This window comes from Pseudorca crassidens, chromosome 6 (assembly GCF_039906515.1).
Source record: "Pseudorca crassidens isolate mPseCra1 chromosome 6, mPseCra1.hap1, whole genome shotgun sequence".
NCBI lineage: Eukaryota > Metazoa > Chordata > Mammalia > Artiodactyla > Delphinidae > Pseudorca > Pseudorca crassidens.
In genome coordinates this window covers 46399189-46424933 of record NC_090301.1, presented here as the reverse complement: position 1 = coordinate 46424933, position 25745 = coordinate 46399189, and the positions used below count along the sequence as shown (strand labels likewise).

The 25745-nt window shown below is 32.8% G+C and overlaps 1 protein-coding gene across 11 annotated transcripts in view; it reads right to left on the bottom strand.

Moving 5' to 3' along the window:
* Positions 1-25745, bottom strand: part of CALCRL (calcitonin receptor like receptor) — a 105740-nt gene that overhangs the window by 35860 nt on the left and 44135 nt on the right. For 2 of the 11 annotated variants that reach the window (XM_067741256.1, XM_067741255.1), the window contains 7 exons: positions 9188-9277; positions 8914-9002; positions 7768-7860; positions 5338-5470; positions 2521-2631; positions 2311-2423; positions 828-919 (listed from right to left, as the gene is read on the bottom strand). In XM_067741256.1, coding sequence (XP_067597357.1) covers positions 828-919; positions 2311-2423; positions 2521-2631; positions 5338-5470; positions 7768-7821 — 503 coding nt within the window. In that variant the 5' untranslated portion in view covers positions 7822-7860; positions 8914-9002; positions 9188-9277. Of the gene's footprint in view, positions 1-827; positions 920-2310; positions 2424-2520; positions 2632-5337; positions 5471-7767; positions 7861-8913; positions 9003-9187; positions 9278-12777; positions 12892-25745 lie in introns of all 11 variants that reach the window. The other 9 variants (XM_067741261.1, XM_067741258.1, XM_067741259.1 and 6 more) reach the window with 7 other exon arrangements.

The window sequence follows — 25745 nt, the reverse complement described above, 5'->3', positions numbered from 1 at the left end:
ATTAACAGATAACACTACTATATATATGAAATAGACAAACAGCAAGGTCCTACTGTATAGCACAGGGAACAATATTCAATATTTCATAATAACCTATAATGGACAAGAATCTGAAAAAGAATATATATATGTGTGTGTGTATATATATATATATATATATATATATACACACACATAACTGAATCACTTTGCTTTATATCTAAAACACAGTAAATCAACTATATTTCAATTAAAAAAAAAGAAATTGGAGCTGACTCTCCCTCCACCCTAAAAAAGAATAAACTGCAAGTAAATTTTAAAATATAATTTTAAAACTATTTTAAATATGTTCCCCCCAAACCAGAAAAATTAATCTAACCACAATATATTGAAATTATTATTTTTAATAATATATATGAAATGTCATTGCTATTTTTTGCACAAAATACCAGTTCTTATAATGTACCATGTATACTGATACTAAAATTGACCAAGAAGTTGAAAATTTAATTAGGAAGGCCTATAATATTTGGCAGTTTCCAAAGTAAATAAGGATAGGTTTACATATTCATTTTGGCTCCCTTTTTACTGCATGACTTCATTCTTATATGCATACTCATTTTGTAAAGTTAGGCTTCAGATATTTTATCAATCTCCTGATTCTCTACATTTTATAAAGTCAAGATAAAGTCAACATATTTCTAATTATTTTAAACATTCAATTTATTTTAAACATTATAAATCATCTATATTTCATAAATTTTATCAGCACATGGATAAACATGCACATGATACTGCATTCACCAAAGATAATCAGTAAGTTAAAAAAAAATTTTACATGTACTTACTTGAAATAAAAGAATATACCAAGTGAGATAAGCAGTGATGCAATAGATAATCCATGTCCAATTATAGTCAGATAAAACAAATTCAGTGCAGTCTGTAATTTGTATGGATAAAAAAAAAATTAAGGCTCATATCAATACTATAATTCTACATGTGTGTAAGCTCAAAATCAATAAAATAACTTATATTTTTAAAAACATGTGATCTGATAGCCTTACCATTTAGTTTGCAAGCCAATGAGTATTAGAATACATCTGGAATGAAGAATATCTATGAAAATTTATCAGGTGATATCAAAATTTATAAATTGCTCTTTTTATTTAAGAAATTAGGAGTCACATATTAAACATATGAAGAATAAATTTCTTGATCTGCGTTGTATAATATATGAAAACCAACATTTATCATTTTGGAGGACATTGACAATTTTCACTCTATCAGTTTGTGCACCTTAAATCAATGATTTTTGTTTGTTTCTTTAGACTTAAATGCCAGATAAGGCTTTCTTTCCTAACTGGGTTTTTTTTTTTCGTTTGACAAATTTGAGGCTCCAAAACAAGTCTCAGAACAGTAATTTAGAGGCGCCTCTGATCTGTACAAATAAATTTTTTATCTTGGTTTTGACTTTTTCTCTGATTTTTGTCTTTATTCTATTGTAACTTACCATTTTATTGTGTATTTTTATAATTCTCTTCAAACCCTTCTCTGAGTAAGCAAAGAATACATGATTTATAATTATGATAGCTGGCAGTTATCAAATGCTTACTATAGGCTTGTTAGTTTTCTAAATATTTTCATTGTATTAAGTCAATTCTTATGAAAACCTTGTGGATGGGTTTAGTATCCTCACTTTACACAGGAGGGGACTGAGGCAGAGAGAGGTTACAGCTTGCCCAAGGTCACAGCTGGTAAGGAGCAGAAACAGGAAGTCAGAAATCAGAACTCAGCTTTAATCACTGTGACAAACTGCCTCAATATACACGCACGTGCAAATATATGCAGGCACTTTGTATCGAAGCTTTATTGTTGAGACAAACTGTGAATAACCTTGACTTTAATGTATGATGTTAAAAGTGGGAATGCCAGTGAAGGTGACCTAATAGCCAGTCAGAATGAAAGCCTTCTGCTGAGGGAACTGCGTAAACCCCGCTGGGCTTATTTTGTTTATTTGAGCACGATTCCTGACCGTAATTATAGGAATTGCACCACAGATGAAAATTTTCTTTTTTCTTACATTTTTAAAGTATGTTTAATTTGGAAAATTCTGAACTCCAATACTGAGACACTGAATTACCTAGCAGGATTGCTTCCTCGGTGTAATGACCAAATCAATAATTATTTCTACAAAGATATTTTTGTTCATTGTTTTTATGATGAAAAGGCTTTACAATGGAATGAACACTAGCTAAATTTTCTCCAATATTGTATCGGCAACTAACTTTTAAAATAGTGTAAATTAAATCTGAATTTATAATTATTACTTACCTTCACTTTCTCATGTGTGTTAACATTACATTGGGTATAATTTGTCCATGTTCTATTGCTTGCTGGATGTCTAAACCAGTTTCCATCTTGATCACAGATTTTTGTAACTTTTTCTTTAAAATTAAAAAGGAAAAAAGGAAACTAATTTAGTTAACCTAGGGTTTATTAAATAGATGTCAAGGATATTTGTATATAAATTTCTGCTTTTACCTGAAGGATCAAAGTCCTGAAAGTAATCTGGGCAGTGCTGCATTGATTCTGTTCCGGCAGCAACATCATTCCAGCACAGCCATCCATCCCAGGTTCTGTTGCAATAAATGCCTTAAGGGGAGAGTAGAAATTAGGGCTTACTAACTCTCTCTAGTTATATAGAAAGACATAAATAATGGTAGACTCACACTGACATGGAGTAAAGACTGTCTACTGAAAATGAAGGCATCATATAAAATCTTTATAACAATTACTTGGATTATTCACAAAGTAATTATTAGAATAACTAATTGTTAAATTAAATTTAGAAATATCTAAAAAAATATGAGGTTTAGCTTTAATTCTAATTCTCAAAGGTAGCTATTTATTTAATAAATCACATGATCTTTGCTGGTTTTCTTAACCATAAAGTAGTGGTTAATTAGTGTCCCTATGCTTGAAATTCAAAAACTATGGGAAATTGAAAATATGTTTTATTTTAGAAACTGTATTCTTAGGGCAAGTTATAGTATTTTCTGAAGTGAACGGATGAACATTCCAATATTTCCTGTTTCACCACATTAACCCTGACACATACTTATTTAGGTCCCTCCACCAAATTCTAGCTCTTACTTTCCTTCCTTTTCTTTTCAAATGAAGTAGAGTGTTTAATCTCTCATGCTTTTCTTACCAACATTAAGAGAAAGAACCTCTTACATGAAAAAATGTAAAGTTTTTTAAAGACATAGAGAAATAAAATGACCAAAATGTTCCAAAGTTATAAGTCTGTAATCAAAGAGAGTAATTTTCCGCCTTGTTAGGTAAGCACACATAGATAGAAACTTGAATGTTGCATGAGATGTTTATTATTATTAACAGATTTGTACAGCAATCTCAGAATCAATCTAGGCTTCACAGAAATAGAAAAAGTTCTATTGGCCTGAAAATCTAAATAATTCTAGTTAAAAAAAAAAAGCCTCAGATAGTCTGTTTTCCCTCCTGAGATTTTCAAACTCATATAAATAGCTTGCATCCACATATTACTAAATAAAGTGCATTTTGTGGCCTATCAGAGAAAAATTTCCTGATACCATTTTAGAAAGCCTCACAAACAAGTCCTTATACTGCTCCAAAAGATTCCACAACACTGGCTGCATGATAGATTGCCAGGTCTAGAATTTTTCCAACTGTGTTGTATGGCATTTGAGTGAGACATGAGTAGGTATTCCATTAAAAAATTATGTAATCAAATAGATTTGGAGAACACAAAGTTAAAATAAACATTTCTTTATAACAAGATTTTCTAGAGTATTTAAAATTACAAAGTGTATTATGCCTCTCCAAGAGGAAGATTTATTTTGCAGTGATCTTGAACTTATTTTATCACAAAATTATTTTATTATAAAACCCTCATAAATATATTCCTATTGTTAAACAATTAGATTTGAAGCTAGCTTTCACACATATCTAGATGATTTGGAAGGTGTTAATTCAATAATTTTAAACTAATAACACTTAGTTGTTTTGGTTTTTTTTGCGGTACGCGGACCTCTCACTGTTGTGGCCTCTCCCATTGTGGAGCACAGGCTCCGGACGCGCAGGCCCAGCGGCCATGGCTCACAGGCCTAGCCGCTCCGCGGCATGTGGGATCTTCCTGGACCGGGGCACAAACCCGTGTCCCCTGCATCGGCAGGCGGACTCTCAACCACTGCGCCACCAGAGAAGCCCAACACTTAGATTTTAATGGAATAAAGTGAGAAGCTAGATCAGTTAACAAAGAATTTGTATACAAATTTTAATTACTTGATAATTCAATCCCTATTGAGCTAATATCAGATAGTTTGTCATTGTCTGGCATATTTTAAAGACATGTTTTAACTGAATATATATTGTAATAAAAATATTTGGGCAGATATAGCTAACTACTTCTCCGAAGATGAACAAATTGTATTGTTCAGTTAGATTAAGGTTTCAAGAGTTGCCCAATGTGGAAAAATTGCTTTTTTTCTCTTTCTCACAAGCAAGTTCATTTTGACAGTTACAAATACTAATAATAACCTACTTTTAACATTTCATGTATATAACAAACATTGTATTTTATACTATCAAATATTTTCCCCCAAAGTTAAATTCTTTGTTTCCACTGATGGTTTAAAGATTTTAAAATATCTAAAGTCTTCACATTTTGCTTTGTTTCACTATGAGTGTTGCATTTTACATTTTGAACATAACTCTGCCTTTAGGGTTGCCAGGTAAAATACAGGACTTGTTTTTGCTTTTGCTAAATTTGGCAACTCTACTTGTCCTTCTCATAATTGAAGCATATATACGGCACTTAGTAGGCCCTCAATAAATGTTTCAAAAATACCTTAAAAATATCTTAATGGAAACAGAAGCTCTTGGATTTCATTAGCTTTGCTACCAAATGTATCACACAAAGTATGTTATGTGCAAAAAAAAAAAATTATTTGTCATTTTATTAAGCTATTATCAAGGAGCTTTTGAAAAAAAAGACATACAGATCACATAAACTGAAGATCAACTGTCACTGATTTAATCCAAGACACATACTTATTTGATATTTTAAATATCTTTATACCATAAAAAAGTTACTAAAAATATCCCTGTCACACATATTTTTATTAGAATTTTTAAAAAGAGGCAAGATAATTGCATCGTAAAATGTTCTTCATAAGTAAATAATTAAAACTGCACATATACCAGAAAAACTAGCAATTAACCCGTTTTTAAGAATGGACCTAAGGGACCCATAATAATGTAATGAGGTAGTTTTCTTTCAAAAATATTTTAAATGCATTTAAAATTAGTCATGTTTACCTTCTGTTTGTTGAACAGGGTCTTGCATAATTTTTTGGTAACATTCATATTGAGCCGTCATGATTTTATTTCTAGTAACACCCAACTGAATTAAGTCACCAGGGTTCTCTTCTGATTCTGCTATGACAAGAATCTAAGGGATTAAAGAAAAATAAAACTTCAGAATTGTGAGAATGTCTGTGAGAAGCAGTCTGTCACATTGAAAAACAGTAAGTGCAGTGATGTACTGCAGGGTCATCAGGCTCTGGGGGGAAATTCCTGATTTGTAGTGTTTGCCAATTTCCATGGTGTAAATATCCCTACTATGTCCAATTTCAAACCACCACCAAGAGTTGCCAATGGCCCCAGTGAGCAGCATAGTCCACAGTTCCCTCTCAGAAGACTGTGGGAGCCAGCTCCAGGCCATGTATCTGGAATGCAGACAGCTGTATTCAAAATTCACCTCTATTTTTTGACCTGGGAGTCAAAATATTTAACTGGGAGTTTAAAATATTTAATATTTAATAGACAAGATATTTAACCACCCCCTCTACCACTACCAAAACTTCTGCTTTCTTATTGTAAATGGGATAAAATAGTATCAAGATAACAGAGGGGAAGTGTCTAGCACATGGTAAATGCTTAAAATTGTTGCCATTTTTATAATTACATTTTGATAATCAAAATAATGACAAGTTCATTTATGATGTTGGTAAACAGAATTTTTATTGTATGCACATCAATAAAGGTTTTAGGCAAGGTATATATTTATATTCTTCCACTTTAGTAGCTTTATTTTAAGCTTCACTTATACTTTAATTTCTACATGACTTTTTTTCCTGTTTTGTAGCATGAAGCCTGTATAAACCTTTCTTCAACCTTATTTCTTCTTTGCTTTTGCATAATTCCTATTAATTATTTTCCATAAACAGTTATCTTTCTATTCCTATTTTGTTTCCTTATTTTTGATTTTCTATTCTCTAGCAGGAAGTTGAATTTAATTTAAATTTAAAATAAATAGTAAAAGTCCCTCAGTATGTGGCACCACTCAAGTTTCACCATCACCTCACCACCATTTAATATTAACTTTTTTATTCTTTGATTGGCTTTAATCTCTTAATAAAGATTTATGCAGCTGTTGTGCTGCACAAGTAATAAATGGAAATTTATAACATCAAGAAAAAATTCTTTCCTCCTGTTCTCAGTTTATAGAATTGCATAAAATCAATATCATTTTTATTGTTACTTAAAAACTCAAGTTTGCACATTGTCTGAATGAATTCAAGAGAAACGGTCACAATTCCTTAAATTACAATAATCAGATTGGTAATCTGTTACAGAACTACCTACAGGGAACCAACTTTGGCCTGTGCAGCTCATTGGCATGCTCAATGGAGGGTGGGAGCTGAAGAAACAGGAATCCTGTTTCTTGAATTTCAGTCTGTTTACTTAAGATAACATCTAAGAAGTGCAGAATTTGGACTGCTCCTAGACTTGAGAATGTTTTTAAATACAAAGGATGACAGGAGAGTAGTTGTGCTTTTTTCCCATTTAGGTTTTCTATATTTTTCTTGAGTTTCTTTGTTTGAATCTTTGTGGGGTTTACTTGGAAACACCACAAGAAAATTATTTGCTGGCACAGAATTAGGTGAGATTATGTCTCTGAGTTTCTCAACATATAATAAGAGTATAGTCACTGTTTTAATGTGAAACAGGGAAAAATAGGAACAAAAATTTCTGTAAATAAAAATAAAATTAAATGTCTATGACCTATGACCCCTCGAGTACATCAATTGCTTTTTAGTCATCCTTAGTCTACCCTCCACCTCCAGCCCCACGTCCCCTGCATATACATGCAGAGGCATGCAGGAATGCACATACTCACATACACATCTGCCTCAAACTTAGCATCCATGCCTGTCAGAAAATGGGCACTTAATAATTATTTGAGTGAATGGGTAAGGAAATTAATTTAGAACATAGTGCATGATTCCGAAGTGCTTTTCAATCAATACAGGTCAATCAGTTGGCAGAATGGGAGAAAAATCAACAGGTTGGAATTGCTTTTTTAATAGATCTAACTCAGAATCAGCAGGTCTGATTGAAAATATTTCATCTATTATGTACGACTGTACCATAGAGCCATTCCATTTTTCTTTCGAACTCTGGTAATGGCTTTTCTCTGGCGTCCGCACATTTGTGTTCATCATCCCTCCACCCACACTGCACTATCATACTGTTGTGCCTGCTACAGGACTAAAAGCCTAAAAAGGTACACTGAAGGGAAACAAATGATTGCTGTGTTGATTAGATATAAAAATGTACTTAATTTATGCATCCAATAACTACATGTATTTTTGTGTTATTAGCCTTTATCAATTATGGGTATGTTGGAAGTTAAAACAGAAATAATCATAGATAGGGAGATACATTAGAGAAATTTATGCTTACCATAAGAAAAGGCAAGAGAAACAGAAAATACAGGACACTCTTTTTCTCCATCATTAAAGCCAAGATGAAATATGTTATATAATATAAATCAAACTGCAATAGAAAATAAAAGAAATATAATTTAGCAATATTTATGAAATAAACATAGATGGCTCTCAATGGAAAAAATGTTAAAACTACACAATAATTTTGCTTTAAGGATTGGATTAATAGTCTTACATATTACAAATGTTAAGAGCATCATGGCTTAAAGTACTAAAGAGCTTAATTAAATACATTTTAATTTAACTTAATTAGCCTTACAAGCAGGAAAGCCTCTTACAGATATATTTTTAAGTAATTAGAAAACATCTCACTTTCTTTACCTTTACCAAAGTTGGGATAAAAAGTACAAAGTAAAGAGTTTCACGAGAACATAAAAGCACAAATTTTGATAGCATATTTTACTATAAAGCTTACCTTTATTTCCGATAAGTATTAATATTATTTTTAGTTTTATGACTCTTCAACAGTTTAAGGGAAAAATTTGTATTTGGGCCAATTTCTTGAGAGTTAACATCCATAAGTCATAAAAATGGCCTTATGATTTAATAGAAATTATTCTTCACTTCAGCATTCAAGTTTTTAATCAAAAGTAAAAGATTCCCTAAGTCATCTATATTATTAAAATAAGTTTACAGGAGATGGGAAATACCAAATAAAAGTATTTCTGTTGAGTATTTCTAATGATAGATACAGTTCTCTGCTAACTTCTTAATTCTAAGAGACAAACATTGCAGGAGTAACGTGTATAATGCTTACTCCCTCTAAGTTCCATGATCAACATACTCTGGCAGTATTTTTATGAAATATAAATGACCATGGTTTAGTCATAAAATATAGTATTTATTTAACTGAATGAGTAAAAAATATTTTTCAAAGGAGATAAAAATCTAATCAATAGATATTTGCCAGTGGACTATGAACTTAGATTTGATTTTGTTAGGAAACATGTCATGATTTTTATTATAGGGCAAATGTTAGAATAAGGATTATAAAAAACTTTTCTTCATTTTACTTAGCATTTGCATTATCACATGCAATGAGAGCATGCCATTAACTAGCACACAGAATCTATGCCATTGCTTGCCCTCATCAATGACTTACCTAGAAGAAACTTTTCTTTTTATTGTAGCAATCTTCCAAATAATGTTTTCTCTTCAATCAGCTACACTGGGCTTTTATTATTAGCTGATCTTTAAAAAATACAACCCAGAAAAAAAAAAATAGGAAGAATTCCATTAATTTTAGATGTAAAAAATCGTGTTGTTATAGAGAGAAAACAATGAATCAAAGTTTTTGCAATTCAAAAATTAATGAGTTGATATTTTAGTTTTTATTGCATGGAACAATGAGAAAAATCTAATTTTCCAATACTTACATTCACAATTGTCTCCAGACTCAAATCACATTTTCTCTTGGATTATACTCAAAACTGTCTTGAAAAATTTCTTAAATCCAGGGTCATGACCTGAAATATTGATATAATAATTTAATATTATTTCAATGAGCCAAAATCATTTCCATAATAAATTTAAAATTTCAAAGAAAATGCCACTAGAAAAATGATATTTTTATTAAGCTATTCCAATTTTTAAAAATCTGTTTTGCTTACAATATATTTGAGTTTTGTCACAAATATTTGTTGTTTTCCATTATATGGAAAAACTTAATGTCAATTTTCATTTATCCAGGATGGTCAAAACACTAGCAATTAACTGAATCTTTTACTTAAGTAAATTTCAAAGAACTAGAGTATGATAAAAGGACTTTTAAATTAAACTGTATTTTAAACTTCCTTTGAATAATTTTATGTAATATTTATTGGAATGTGTTAATCTTAGTTATATCTATTTCCCTAGCTTGTGTGGTGTCTCACAGGCAGAAACCATATCTGATTGATCTTTGTATCCTTTGTCTCTGGCAGTTAATTTACATTTGCTGTATAAATCAATGAATAAATAAATAAACAAATGAAACAATAAAGTACTTTAGGATTTTAAGCTTACAATCAGGAATACTAATCATAACTATTAGTGAACTGTCATTTCTTCTATTAGAAGACTTTAGGTAGTGTTTGAATCTATACTGACACTGAAAATTGGGGAAAAAAGTTCTTATATCAGCATGTTTACTTTCCTACAGAATAAAGTCCTTTATTCAGTTTTTGAGTCCTGTGGTCGTTTGGATATTGAATAAGCAGTAGTTTACTGTACTGTCTTTGGAAGTCATAAAGCTTAAGCCAAATTTAAAACATTAGTCGTCCACATTTTTCTGTATTAAATACATATAAAACACACAGATTTACAAACAGGAATGTAAAGAAATATTGATATTGTTTTATTTGGAAATCAGATAGGTTTTTATGAAGCAATGCTTTGATGATTTACATGAGTCAAGACTAAATTACCTTCCATGTGTACATGGGCTCAAAAATTGAAGGAAAAAGTGCCTTAAAAAACATGTTTGAAGTTTTCCTATATCCAACATATTTGAAAAACAGTTCATGTAACAATAGCAGTTATTTTTGTTGCTTATCTAATGGGTTTCAAAATCAGAATTCCAAAAAGTATCTTAGTGAAATATCTCTTAGCATGCAATAGATCATCCTGGCACCAATAATTAAGAGGACTTTATTCAACTCACAAAATATTGATCAGTGCAAGTAATTCCACTTTTACAGCTTTCTCTCTTTACCCTATTCCCTAGCGATTTGGAAAATGGGCTACTAGGGACAAAATTGTATTCTGCACTGTGTAAACTTGTAGCACTCCTAACCAAGGGGGCAGGTTCATGATCTCTGATTTTATCAAGGATGCAGCAGCAAGTTTGGGTGCCAGTCTTTCAAAAACGTGGTGGACACCTGTACTCTTCATTAGATCTAGCAATGTCCATTTCATGTGGTGATACAATTCGCTTGAGGCATCTACTCTACAAAGGACTCATTAAATTTCCCTACCAGCAGACACATATGGCGAGTGGTAGTTATGGAAGAATCACCTCTTTCACCAAGAGCTCCCTAGGCCAATAATGGAGGGATCATGACTGGGCATATAGATAATGCCATTGCAGATACATATGAAGGTCAGTTTAGATTGAGCCTCATATTGGTAGGTGTAATGGCATGATTATTACTAGGAGAAGTATGTTTACTTGTACTCCTAGGTTTAGCTTATTGGTTCTTTGTATACAGCCTCTCATATGTTCATTCAGCAAGTGGTTCTCTCTTCTATGTTTAGCTTATTCCAAATTTATCTTTGCTGAAGTTCACTTGATATCAATTGACCTAAGCTGTTAAGTAAATTATTGTAAATTTCTCAGTTCTAGTTAAACCATTTACTGACAACTGAGTTGCATGTTGCCTGGTGAAATACATAGTAGCTCCCATTCAATTTGGAGGAGAGATCAAGTACATAATTAAAGGAGGTCAAGTTAAATGACTAAATCTGGTAGTGGATTTTTCCAAGTGAACTTAGGTTTGTTTCATGGGAAAAGCACTTCTTCAAAACTGAGAAAGCTCTAATTTAAACTTAAGTGAATCTGTAATCACAGTGGTACTAGTAGTAGTTACTGGCATTTTCTGTTTCTGCTAGCCTCATGGATCCTATAAATACCATTTCATTATCACACCTCAAAATTAAAGTGGAAGATTTGGTTCTACTACTAGAAACAAAATAACTTTCTTTACTGTACACATAGAATAAAAAATAGCTTATAAATAGTCTACAAGCTTCTTGACCAAAGAATCACCAAAATAAAATTAAAATGATTGATTTCATCACAGAAAGAACTTTGACTTGAGACCTCAACTAACTTTTGAAATATAGCTTCCTAGTCACTCAAGGCTTTATGTAGCATCATTCTGGGTTCATTTCTTAAAATTTCAGTAGATCTGCAGCCCAAGACAGTTCTACCTTTTTTTAAACAGTTCTACATTTCCAAGTCCACAAAGTTTAACCAATCTTCTTGGCTTACTTCAGTGTAAAAACATGTTTTATTCTACATAAACATAATAGATTAGTGTGACTTAATCAATACTAATTTACCAGAACATAAAAGCATAAATCCAGTGCCTTTCAAACCCGCTTCTTATTTTCTCAGATTTTTATTATACATATACACATTTTCCATTAATTTATTTTTCTTAATAATAATTCTTATTTTTAGTTGAGTCACCTAACCCTAATATTAAAAGTGTATGTTCACTCCAAGATTAAGAAAAAAAAACCCAACTTTTGTTTTCCACTCCTTCATTTCCAAAATATCTTGGATTTTCAGAGGCCCTAAGCCATATTCTCTCCTCCTTTTATTTATCCAGTCACTATAAAGTTGGCTAACAGAAGCATTTCCCACACATATCTAATTTGCCGTTAAGTATCCTGAACCTTTGTGTGAGCAAAGTGAGGCTGTTTCCTATCTAGTTACATGTCTTCCTTTATGGCATATTAAACAAGCTATATTTCTCCTGAATCAAAACAGGGGAAAAGCACTTTTCAATCTCAATATTCTACATGTCTATGACAAATGCAAACTTCTTTCTGTCATTTTATACTATGTGGAACAGATTGTGCCACTAAAACAAGTATCCAAGTACAAGACCTGGTTACCTGTTATTCTCTCCTCACTGCTTATTTTTTGGCAAAACGTAAGTCTTTGTGCTAGAATGATTCTTGCAAATTACTGTCTTTACTTCCACTAGAGTCTTTGAGAAAGAAATTCCAGTATAAGGTTTTAATTCCCCACCCCCATCCTGACCTGGAATGTTCCTAACACTTTCAATCCATGAAGCAGTAAGAAAATTAAAATATAAATAGACTTCTCTTTCCTGAAGATCTGTTACTGATGTAAGAAAATCAAACTGTAAGTCCTTTTTTATAATATGGCTTGGGGTTTTCATTATTTAATGAACAGTTACTAAATTACTGTTGTAACATAAAACAGAATTCCACAGAGTGTGGGTTAATGGATCACCTGTATCAGAATCACCACCAGAACTTGCTGAACACGTGAGAATGTCTAGGGCCCACAACAGAACCTCTGCATCAGAACCTTCAGAACTTTGGAATCTGCACGTTTTGCAAGCACCTGAGGAAATTCATGGCCTGTTAAATTTTGGGAAGCACATTATAAATACATCATCATCATTTGGCCATGTTGAAACCTGGACACACTTATATTCCTCTGTCCCTAGGTACTAGCCAGACTATTTTAAAAGTACTATTAAGTATAAATCAAGCAAAATATTCTGCAGTGTTCTCAGGCATAATTAATATCTGAGAACTTCCAGAGCAAGTTATTCAAATATCCTATTTTAAAACATTTCATGTACTGTTGTAATTATTCCTTTGTACCGTTTGTGCCTCTAGATTGTGAGCACAGGAAGAATAGGACATGCATCATATTAATCTCTGTGACTCCAAACCCTAGCAAAGTGGGGGCATAAAGAGGGTATATCAAGTATGTTTTGAGTAGGTTACTTACAAAATGAATTTAATCAAGTTGAAGAAAGCTTGTGTTCTGGGATGTTCTCAACCCTCTCAAACATATTAAAATTTTCTGATACCTTAAAAAAGTCATTGCCTGGATTGTAGTCCAAGAAATTCAGATTCAATTCATCTTGACTATGGCCCAGGTATAAGCATTTTATCAAGTTTCCTAGGTGATACAGGAATATACAGCTAAATTTGAGAGCCAGTGGGATAGACAGAAGAATACTGTGGTAGGCAGAATAATGAGCCTCCGAAGATTTCCATACCTAATCCCCAGAATCTGCAATTTTAAGGTTATGGACTTTAAAATAGGAAGATTATCCTAGATTCTCATGAATTATCCTGGTAGGCCTAAACCCAGCCCTTCAAAGTAGAAGAGGAAGGTCAGAGTGATGCAGCAGAAGAAAGGAAGCAGAAGAGATATGGCAACATAAGGAGTTGATGCACCATTACTGGCTGTGCCATGCAGGAGCTCATGTACAAGGACCAGAAATAGGCCTCTAGAAGATAAAGGTGGCCCTCAAACTAACAGCCAGCAAGCAAATGGGGACTCAACTGTACATCCTCAAGGAACTGAATTTTGCCAACAACCTGAATGAGTCCAAAAGCAGATTCTTTCCAGGATCTTCAGAAGAAAACACAGCTCTGCCAACACCTTGACTTTGGCCTTGTGAGACTTCAGATAGAGAAACCAGCCAAGCCCATAGGACTTCTGACCTATAGAACTGTGAGATAATAACGGTGTGTTGTTTTAAGCCACTACATTTGTGGCAATTTTTTACAGCTGTGAGAAAAAACTAGGTACAACTACTTACCTGATCAAAAATTAATTTTCCCATCAAAACTAAGTGGTAATTTTCTGCTTCCCAACTGGTCAGTCATTCCTCCTAACTCTAGAATACAGATCTTTTTCAATTTATGATAGGGTTATCTCCTGATAAATCATAAATTGAAAATATCATAAGTCAAAAATGCATTTAATATACCTAACCTACTGAACACCATAGCTTAGCCTAACCTACTTTAAACATACTCAGATCACTTACATTAGCCTACAGTTGGGCAAAATCACCTAACACAAATACTATTTTATAATAAAGTGTTGAATATTTCATGTAACATATTGAATACTATACTGAAAATGAAAAACAGAAGGTTTTATGAGTACAAAATGGTTGTAAGTGTATCAGTTTTTTACCTTCATGATCTTGTGGCTGACTGGGAAGAGAATGTCATACCACATATTGCTTGCCTGGGAAAAGATCAAAATTCAAAGTAGGGTTTCTACTGAATGTGTATTGCTTTCACATTATCATAAAGTCAAACCATTGTAAGTTGGGGACTGTCTATGTATTCATTATACTGCAAGGCAATCACGTTAGCTAGCAGAATTTCTTTCTAGCTGCTCCTAAATTGCTGTGTGATTTTGAGAAAATCAATTCAACTTTTTTTCTGCATGGTTTACCCAACTGGAAAATGGGTACTCAACTTGATCTTTAGCTTCTTGTTTGCTACTGCATCCTTGTTAGAAGAGGTATGCTGGAGTCAGAGAGCCATATTTTCAAACTTAAGCTCTTGCAACACTTAAACTCACTAAATCTATCTCCTGACCTGAAAGTGGGTGTACAAGTAGTGGCTGAATCAATGTTGCCTAGAATTTTTATCATAACTCATCTTGTCAGTGTGTTAAATTGGATAATAGATATAAAGAATTTGTCTAATAATAAATACACAATAAGCATTAGCTCTTGCTATTATCATTATTACTATATTATTTCAATCAGTTGTCACAATGCTAATCTCAACTGAATGAACCAGCATACATATTTTAGTGATTTGGCCAAGGTCACATAGAAGCTTAGGGCTGACGCAAAGCTAAGAACTCAGATTCTCTGACCCTAAATCTGGGCCCCTTTGTCCTGCACCATCCTGACTTAGAGGACTGAGTCATTTATTTGGATAATTAAGGTTTAAAAAGTGCAGAATACATTTCTATTTTGCTTATTCAGTTGTTTTATTTAACCGGCCATTCATTCATTGCATTGCATTTTATTTTTATTCATAAGACACATTTATAATTTTTTTCTGGCACAATTTCTTCTTTTAATTCCTTTCCTTAGAAATGTTGTGACATTTGATTTTTTTTTTTTTAACTTATATTAGTAAATGGCTTGACAACTCAGACTTGCCATTCTGCTAAGGTACCAAAATCAAAAACACATGTATTGTCTCACTTGCAAGCACTTTAAAATGCAGTTTAGATTAAGAAGTACTTCTAGAAATTCAATTAGTCATCTTACCCTATTTCTTGAGCAACTACTTTCACTTAGTTGTGCACGGAGACAGAAGTGAACACAAGTTAAGGTTTCTGCTCTCAATGAAAATATTTATCAAGTTAGATAGTGGTAATCTTACACTGATTTTAGAGGATTCGTTCAGTACTTTTAAACACAGTCCATAAGAGTCATTCATGAGGTTCTAAAAAAGGATGATTTCACAACATTTAAGAAAGGAAGCTAGTGCTGGGCCTCAGTCAGTACACTTGCAATGAGCTTGAGCAGGTTACATACCTTCTCAGGTGTCTCATTTGTAAAACAAAAGAGTAGGATAAGATAAATTTAAATATTGAATAAAGGTTCAAAATTTATATAAAAAGAAAAAAATGGTTAGTATAGGAACAGTTTTGTTGAAAGTAACCCAAATCCCAAGTATCCTTGAAACCAAGTCTTTCCTGAAACTTTTTTCTGGCTCAGGAAGACTTTCTCTAGGTCTCCTACTACCAATTACCCAAAAGGAGTTTGAGTTTGAATCTAAGACAGTGGAAAGTGGACCATTTGGCTAGATGCTCTTTCTTTTGTTACATGGGAATTCAGGGAAAAGGTATCTAGGCCAAAAAAAAAATCGCATCTTGATTTCACCTCTTCATATACTGCCTCTTTTTAAGAGCCATTCTTACTTCTGAAAGGCCATTTGTAAAAAAAAAAAAAAAGAAAAGGGCTAGTTCTCTCTTCTGCACTGCAGAAAATTGAAATTAGAAAAGCAAACATACTTCCTCATAAGCCCCCTTGCCAGACTTCTCAGAATGGAATCTGATCAGTTCATCTAGGCCAAGCTAAACTTATTACCATCATCACTGGAATAGCCTTAATGCTCCTAATACTGGAAACCAACAATTTCTGAAATTTAGCTACATTGGTTTTTATCTGTTTTTCATTTAACAGAAAATGACTTAGGTAAAAATTTAAAAATCATACAGTGCCAAAAATTACAGGACATGTTAAGAAATGATGCAACAATATACCCAACAAGTTAATTAATGAAAGAGTAAGAAAGATTATTACATTTAATTTATCAAAATCCTATGAGTGACTTAGTATAAAAACACATCTAATATTTAAAAAGGCAATAAAAACTCTCATAAAAACCTCCAGAAAGTATTTTATTTTTGAAATGACACCTTAGTTTAATAATAACCATTAAATTCCAAATGCTGAGAAAACATATATTGTAAATATTGTCCCATTGCTAAAGATACAGTTTTCCTTTTTCCAAAGTTATTGAAATAAAGTAATATCCAACTGATATTTATAATTAGCATAATTGAGGGACAATGTGTGAGGTCAGTTACAAGTAGAGGCAGTAGTTGTACTGATTACTAATATGAGTAAGATTTCCTGATTTTAAAACCCAACTCAGCCTCACACTTGCAAGTTAAAAAACTTCATTAAGAATAGTTTTCTCATTTGCAAAATAGTTTTTAAACCAAAAGGCTATTGTGAAAATAAAATGAGATAATGTACCTAAACATTTTAGAACACAGTAAATGTTAGTTATTATTATTATATCACATTAAAATTTTTAATAATATAAGTAAGTTCATACATGTTTTAAGTTATTTGTTACAATTTCAATAGCATTATAGGTGAAAATTAATCCTATATTTCAAGGTGATCATGATAAGCATCTTGACTTTTTATCTTCTGTAGAAATAATATGATTGTTTCTATTGTCATTTAAATCAGTTATGAAAATATTGAGTTAAGTGAATGATAACAAGTATATTCCAAATATAATATCCATCTAGTTAATAAATGCATATTTCCTAATGCTGAGCTTATATAAACTAAAACTCTAGCAAATTGTACACATTGTAATCAGTCACACTGTAAAGAATATAACATGCTAATCCAATTAAAAACAAGATATAAAACCTCTCAAATTTGACTTTAATTTTAGGTTGACTGTAACAGCCTTTACTAACATTGTATTGGAACCAAAAAGAAAAACATTGACTCTATGCTTACTTGCTTATCTAATGAACATTCCAGGGTGAATAGTTGAATAACCATTAAAGAGAGATAATATTGTGATTAAATTTAGGACTTCATTTTACACTCTGAAGTACTTACTCATGGGAATAATTTTCCCATTGTGGGCATAATTAGCCATTTCCGGTGATTTTGGTCACCTTCTTTTTATTTGAAAGAGGCAAGTGGCCAAATATCAGCCTAATTAGTAAAAGGTAGGTGGGAACCTGAAAAAAATTGCTTTGTACTTGATGGAACAATCTCCCTCCAGGAGATCTAATATGGAAAGAATTGCTTGCCCAAGAGCATAGAAACAAAATACATCTTTCCAGCTCTTTGGACTACGAGCTTTATACCTATTTCCCTTCCACAAAGTCAGGAATCAAGTTCTATGCGAAAACATGTTTTCTTCCTCAGACAATAAAATCAGAAAGTATATAATTCTGCTGGAGTTTTAATTTGAATTAACGTAATAGTCCATCATAAAAGTTATGGTATTTTTGTTATTTGTTTTCAATCTTTCTCAAAAAAAAAATTTTTAAACACCACCTACTAGCATATCTCAGCATTTCGGAACCACGGGAACTCTGTTGATACTGTTGGTCTGGCACACTTTCTTTTTTTCCCTGAAAAAATGAACCTCTCTTTCCACTGGAAAATCTGTTCCCTCTGGTTCAAGTGAGGCTGCTCTACTGAGGTAGGAAGTGACTGAAAACTGGTCAGATTAGCACAATCCTCTGATTTAGGTTGATTTAGGCATGAAAATGTGATCCAATCTGTACTGTCAAAATTCTCCCTGGGACATTTCTTTTAATGTTATCAGGGAAAAACCATCAAGTTACATTTTATGCCTAAACAGGATTGATTTGGAGTTTTGTCTCTTGCAACCAACACGTTTCTAACTAACAATTTGAGAAATGCTAGTGTAGTGGAAAGATTACTAAGAAGGTTCCATTTTGCATTCTGCCTAGCTTTACCGAGCCTAAGATAGTTACGCTGCCAGCCCCCAGTTTCCTGACCTGTAAAATAAGATGACTTCAATCTCTCTTATACCTTGTAATCTAAATATCTCCAAATTATTTTCTTTTTTACCAAGGCAGGACATCATTATTCATTTCCAAAGCATATTCCAAGCCCAGCCAATATGAGTTCATAAACTAACTTTTTCCACCCAATATATCTATGATGTGATTGTTTTTTTCTAAATTTGAAATAGCCTTAACCATATATGCCCTTGGATAATCCACAGCTAATATGTGCCCGCAATAAGATATTTATAGCTAATTCAAAAAGTAAATGCAACTCTTACATGAAAACAAGTGAATAAATTTTTGTGACCTTGGGTTAGGCAATGTTTTTTGACATGATACCAAAAGCACAAGTGACCAAAAAAAAAAGATAAAGTGGACTACAACAAAATTAGAAACTTTCGTGTTACACATGATACCATCAAGAAAATGATGAGGCAACTCACAGAATGGGAGAAAATATTTGCAAATTACGTATTTGGTAAAGGACTTGTATTCAGAATATACAAAGAACTATTACTACTATTAGATAATAAAAAGACAATCCAATTAAAAATGGGCAAAATATCTGAACAGACATTTCTCCACAGAGATATATGAATCACCAATAAGCATATTAAAAAAATGTTCAACATCACTAGTCATAGGGAAATGCAATTCAAAACCACAATAAGTTATGAGTTCATACCCACCAGGATAGCTGTAGTGAAAAAGATAGACAATAACAAGTAGGAAAGGATGTGAAGAAATTGTAACTTTTATACATTGCTGGTGGGAATGTAAAATGGTACAGCTGCTTTGGAAAGTGGTTTAACAGTTTTTCAAAATATTAAACATAGAGTTACCATATAACCCAGCAATTCTACTCTAGATATTTACCTAAGAGAAATGAAAACATATATCCAAAAAACCACTTGTACTTGAATGTTCATGGCAGTATTATTTTTAATAGCCAAAAAGTGGAAACAACTCAAATGTCTATCAACTGATGAATGGATAAACAAAATGTGATATATCCCCCAAATGATATATTTTTTGTCAATAAAAAGAAAGGAATACTTATACATACTACAACATGGATAAACCTTGTCAACAGTAAGCTAAGTAAAAGAACCCAGCCACAAAAGACACATATTATGTGATTCCTTTTATATGAAATGTCCAGAACAGGTAAACCTATAAAAACAGAGACCGTATTAGTGGTTGCTTTGGGCTGGGGGAGAGTGGTAAAGGGGAGTAATTGCTAATGGGTACGGAGATCCTTTTTAGGGTGATGAAATGTTCTAAAATTAGATTGTGGTGATAGTGGCACAACCCTGTGAATATGCTAAAGCCATTGAATTATACACTTTAAATCGATGGACTATATGTTATATGATTTATATCTTAAAAAGTAAATGCAAAATAAGGTGTGTATATCTAAGGGAAGATTTACACTAGATTTAGTAGAACATCTAGTCTCATTTCTCTCTTCTTTGTCAAGGGACAAATAATTTTCATGTTGTAAACCAAAATACATTGACCAAAAAACCTGCCTAGTTTACATGGATGTATACTAAGTTGTCCCTTCAATTTGATGCATTATCTCATGTTCAACAACACCCAATCAACCCTATTTTACATGCTTAGTACTGTTTTGATTTGTAAGGAAAAGTACATTTGCATTGAAATTTGCTTTCACCTCATACAAAAAAATTTTACATTTCCCTTGAAGAATAAATATGTTTACTTAAAATAACCATTGTACACAATTGAGCAAAAAGTATAATGATATCTAAGAAAATTTCCCTTAGTTTTAAATAGGATTTGTAGTTGTTTATCTCTTTTCTCTTGACAGTAATTTCTTTTCTCTACATTTCTATAGCATTATTTCATTTTCTGATAGGAGTAGAAACTGACAATTTGTATACAAAAATGCAGATTTTTTATCTCATTTGAGGCATATTTTAATTGTGTGATTACAAACCATAACAACAAAGAAATAGCACACAGGAGTATTAGCAAGAAAGAGAAGAGAAATTATTGAACTTTGGTTCATTCTTGGAAATAAACCCTGGTTAAAAATCCTATATCCCAGGACTTCCCTGATGGTCCAGTGGTTAAGAATCTGCCTTCCAATGCAGAAAATGCGGGTTCCATTCCTGGTCGGGGAACTAAGATCCCACATGCTATGGGGCAACTAAGCCCCCATGCCACAACTAGAGAAGCCCACGTGCCGCAACAAAAACCTAGCACAACGAAAAAAAAATCTTATATCCCAAATATTTCCCTTTTATGACGTTATTAATAGGTAAAAGAAAAGTGAAAGAAGAATAGAGAAAAAGGAAAGAAGGAGGGAAAGAAGAAAGAGGGAGGGAATGTGTGTCTCAAGTAAATGCACACTTTATTTAAAATTAACTCTATTTTTCATTATTTTTATAAAGAATCAAACAGAAGGTTGATAATACTAAAATTTGTTCCTTTACAGATTTCTTTTTCTCACAACCAATAAACATAATTCCACCTTAATATTTTTTAGTATATTCATTTGAATATAAAATTTATTTGTTTGAAATATATATATCAAAAGCTATGTTAAATACTGGGGATCCAGAAATGCTATAATTTTTTACCTTAGAGATAGTAAAAAATCTTGTAGGGGAAAAAGATGTACAAATGTAGATAATAAAGTATTATAGATGGTCAATAAATATTTGTAGTGTCTGATCAGATAGAATGATGCATTTTAGATAGGAGAAGTGTGTGTGTGGGTGTGCACGCTCATGCATGTAGAGAGAAACATATAGAATATGACACTTATGTGGAGTTTCAAAAAATCAGTAATTTGGAAGTGTCAGGTGCTAAAAAGATGCACGTACTTATGAGATAAGGCTTTCTTGAAAGACAGGGATGCAAATTAAAGATGATATTTTCTGTCATATTGAAGAGTTTTGATTTAACGCTCTAGGCTATAGATTTTCATCTCTATGCCTACTCTGATTTGCTGTTGATGGCAGGCAGTATTGCTGCACTGAGCAGTGATGAGGTTGAGTCTAGGCTCAGTGAGCATCACTGATGCATCAGTGATGTCTGCCATGGGCATCATCCTAAGAAGGAATGACAAGTATTCAAAATATTTGCTAGCCCAGCTGCAGAAAAATCATAATAATAATAATTGTAGGGGAATTAAGTAGTAGAACAGTACGTCAAGATTTTCATTTTACAAAGTATGAGGGTTAATTCAGAGATGGTGACAAGGGCAGTTGTACAGAGATGAATTAGAATACTGCAGTGACTTCTAAGTAAGTGAGGCAAGAAAATACTGTAATCATGGAGGCTGGAACTAAGATTAATAATGATGGGGATGGAAAGCAATATTTAAAAGTCAGAGATACTAAAAAGGTTAAACTATGAAGATATTAGAATTCAGTTGAGTGTAATTAACCTAAATGAATCCCCCCAATTCTAATATGAGTATCTGGCTTCCAGTCAGTAATATAGGGTCTACAACAGAGGAAAACAAGTGTGGGAAAATATCTGAGTACAGATGAGATATTCTGAAGAAGAAAATGCCTGAGAGTGTTTGTCTAGATAGTTCTGGAAATTAGTAAGGAAGGGCCTTGAAATAAAATGTTCACACTCATCATAATATAATAGAACAGTAAAAGGTGCCATTTTTTCCAGAAACACTGTCTATAATGGGAAAGGATTAGACAGTGTACTCTAAGAGATGTACATGGAATTGAATTGGAGCACATTTCAAAAACACTGGTGGAATTTAAGGAATTCCTTCCTTCAAAAGGAAGACTGTGTGTTGATAGAGGATAGATGTAGAGCTTTCTAGAGACTAGGAACTAGAAACACAAAGGCATAGGTTCATGAAAGAGCAAGGTTTGTGTGAGTAAGGGTAAAGGGGCAGGCTTGAAGGAACTTGAGAATCTTTAGGAAATCAATGCGGAGAAACCTGGATATGTGACTTGAAACATTTCCCAGGCACCCAGTCCCATGATGTACTCTACAACTGCTGTAATTTTGCACATACCAAACACAGCTTATTTTTAATTATTTAGTCCTGTGACTAAATCTGGGTTGTAATTTAAAAATAGATATTCCATTGCAAAAGAAGTTACACAGGAAGAAGCTCCTTGCTGAATTAAGCCATGCTTAAGTGAGAACTGCTGCTTAAGAACAACACGTTCCCTGTGAAAAAAAGATGGCAAGTCCCTTTCAGCGAGTCTAACCTTTATGGAGTGCTATTATCAACTCAATTTTATGTTTTTTCCTGTTTCACAAACATGTTCCCAAAAGACTTTTAAAATAGCTTTCTTTCCTGCTAAATTGTTGTGCAAGCACTTTTTCTGAATCTCAGCCTTAACTGGACCAGGATGTGTTAAAGAAAAAAAATGCCCTGTCACTCTTGACATGGTATAATAGGCCTTAACAACAACAGTAAAACATTTTCCTAACCTGACTGCCCCTCCTCTCACTGAATCTTGAGACAGTGCATTTTCATGAAAATGCAAAATACCCTGAAGAAACAACAGAAGAGACAATTTACCAAAAAAAGTCACCATTTTAAATCAAGTGAAAAATCTGTCCACCGAAGTAGGATTTTTCTCCAAATAAAGAGAAAAAAATTACTACAGAAAATAAATGTTTTGTAAGAGTTAAAATAACCTAAAAGAAAATAAATTAGTCATATGAAATGGTCCCCTAGGTACCCAGTAAGTTGATCTTTCTTTTTTTTCTTCTTTTGGAGGAAAAGAAAAGAATCACAACATCCTGAAATCTGTCTTGGTCACTTCAAAACAAACCCCAAGCATTTTGGGGGCAAGTTCATCAAACTGCAACTCAGGTTGTAGTGTTATGCATGTCTATCTTTGCAGAGAGAAGTGTTTCTCCATCAAAAGTCTTTCTAAACAGCAATCAAAATAGCAATCTCAGAAAAGGGAAAAAAAAAAAAAAAAGGAAGAGAAGGAGGAGAAGGAGGGAGAGGAGGGGGAAGAAGAGGAAAGTAAATAAAAGATAAACACAGCCTCATGGCCACTTTGATAGGGACTATGGCTAGAAAACTCACATGTGGCTTTCTGGGACAGGAGTCAGTGCATTTATCTGAACAGTATGCTGCTTTTGGCAACGGATAACGACAACTTTTTAAAAATAACAGTAGGGGACTTGTATTGGGGAAAAAAAAAGACAGGAAAACGGTAGAAAGCAAGATGCAGGGCAAAGAGCACAGGTTTTTGCGTCAATGGGCTCTGGTTTTGGATACCAGCTGTAGTATTTACAAACTGGGAATGTAGGCAGAAACCTAACCTGCAACATTTACCTGGGTTTCTGTAGTTCTCAGATGGGCATTGCACTTCTATCTTAAGTATACCTATGGGGGTTAAATGTAATAACCCACATAATCACCTGTTGCTATCTGGGAAGTGATAAGTACTCAGAAAGTAGTGGTCTCTATTCTCCCCTGCAGCGGACGAGAATGCCATGGTTTGCCTTAATCGGTCTCAGTGACAAGACTTGCAATTTTGGGTAAAATTATATGTGAATATTTAACAATGCCAACCTCCTCAGCTTTCTGTAAAAGAGGAGATTATTGGCCATCAAAGGCCTGGGATTTACCATGTTCAAAGGGGAGTGACAATGGACTGTAAATCCAAAATTGCTTGTTTTCTCATGAACACTACTTTGCTCAATACATAGCACTGCTAACCCTTGCTCTGTTAGGAGGTACCATTTCATATATATACATATACATATATACATATACATATATATATATATATACACACACACACACACACACATATACACACATACACGACATCAGGCCTTTTTACTAAGAAGGTAATAAACACCAGTGTTCCAGTCTCTTCTTTAGATCCCCAGGACAATATTATTAAGGAGGTGAAATCTTTTATTCTTTGTCACAAACACATACCCTATGAAGATTTCTACATCTGCATTATCAATTGTTTTTGATTTTCTTAATCCCGGGATGAAAAAAACCAGTAAAACTGAAGACATCAGATATATTATCTGGAAACAGGGAGTTTTTAGCTGGAGGCAGAATAGTGCAAAGATATAAAACGTAAAGAGTTGAAGGAGAAAGAAAGAAAAAACTTGGAGCAGTTCTTAGGTAAGCTTATTTTGTTGTCCAAAACAATTAAAATTAATACAGACATATATATAACACAAAATAATTCGATTAATAATTTATTATTTCTTAATTAAATAGTACTCTTTGTGTTTTAAGACATAATGTTGCCTTTTAATATAAAATAGTATAAATGTGGGGCTGTAAGTAGCTGGGCTTTATCCCTTCATTCTTATGGTTAAAACTGAATTCTGGCCCACCTCACCACCATCCCCAGCCAAAGAAAGAAAAAGAAAAGAGGGAAAAAGTTGATATGTTTGTTCGTGGCAAAGAAACAATAAAAACAATACCTTATCTCAAAAAAAGATTTTGAAGCTCAAAAATAATTTCTTGTTCTGTAAAATTGCATATATTTTGATTTAGCTCGTTGTTTTATGAAAATTATTTGTAACTATTTGATTTAGCTCTTACCTTTTATGAAAATTATTTGTTAGCCCTTACCATTTTATGAAAATTATATGTACTTAAAAAATTGGAAATAAATTCATTAACTAATGAAGATGTTTAGAATACTCCATTCACAATTCAACGTAAGTTTTCTGTTAAATATCTTTATTGTGAAGAAAATCTTAGGAGGATTCTACCTCTGCATAATGGTGGGTACAATTGATAAGAAAAAGGAGGAAAAAAAGAGGACGTATTGGGGAACCTAAGATTATAAGTCTGTTTGTTTGGGTATATCTATGGTCTCTTAAAGTAATCATTGCTTAAAACACTGTGGTTGGTACTTAAAATAAGCAACTAATAAGTTTTGAAAAAGATGTGGTTTGGTCCTTTTGTGTGTGTGTGTGTGTGTGTATTCTTACATAAGAGAGGGAGAGAGAGAGAGAGAGAGAGAGCTAAAACTGGAAGACAGAAGGACAGGATTTCCCATTTTATTTCCTACACAGGGAAGGAGTGATGGAATCCACACCATTAAATACACACATTAACTACTTAACTGGAAAATCTTTTAGTCAGATATAAGAAGAGCAGA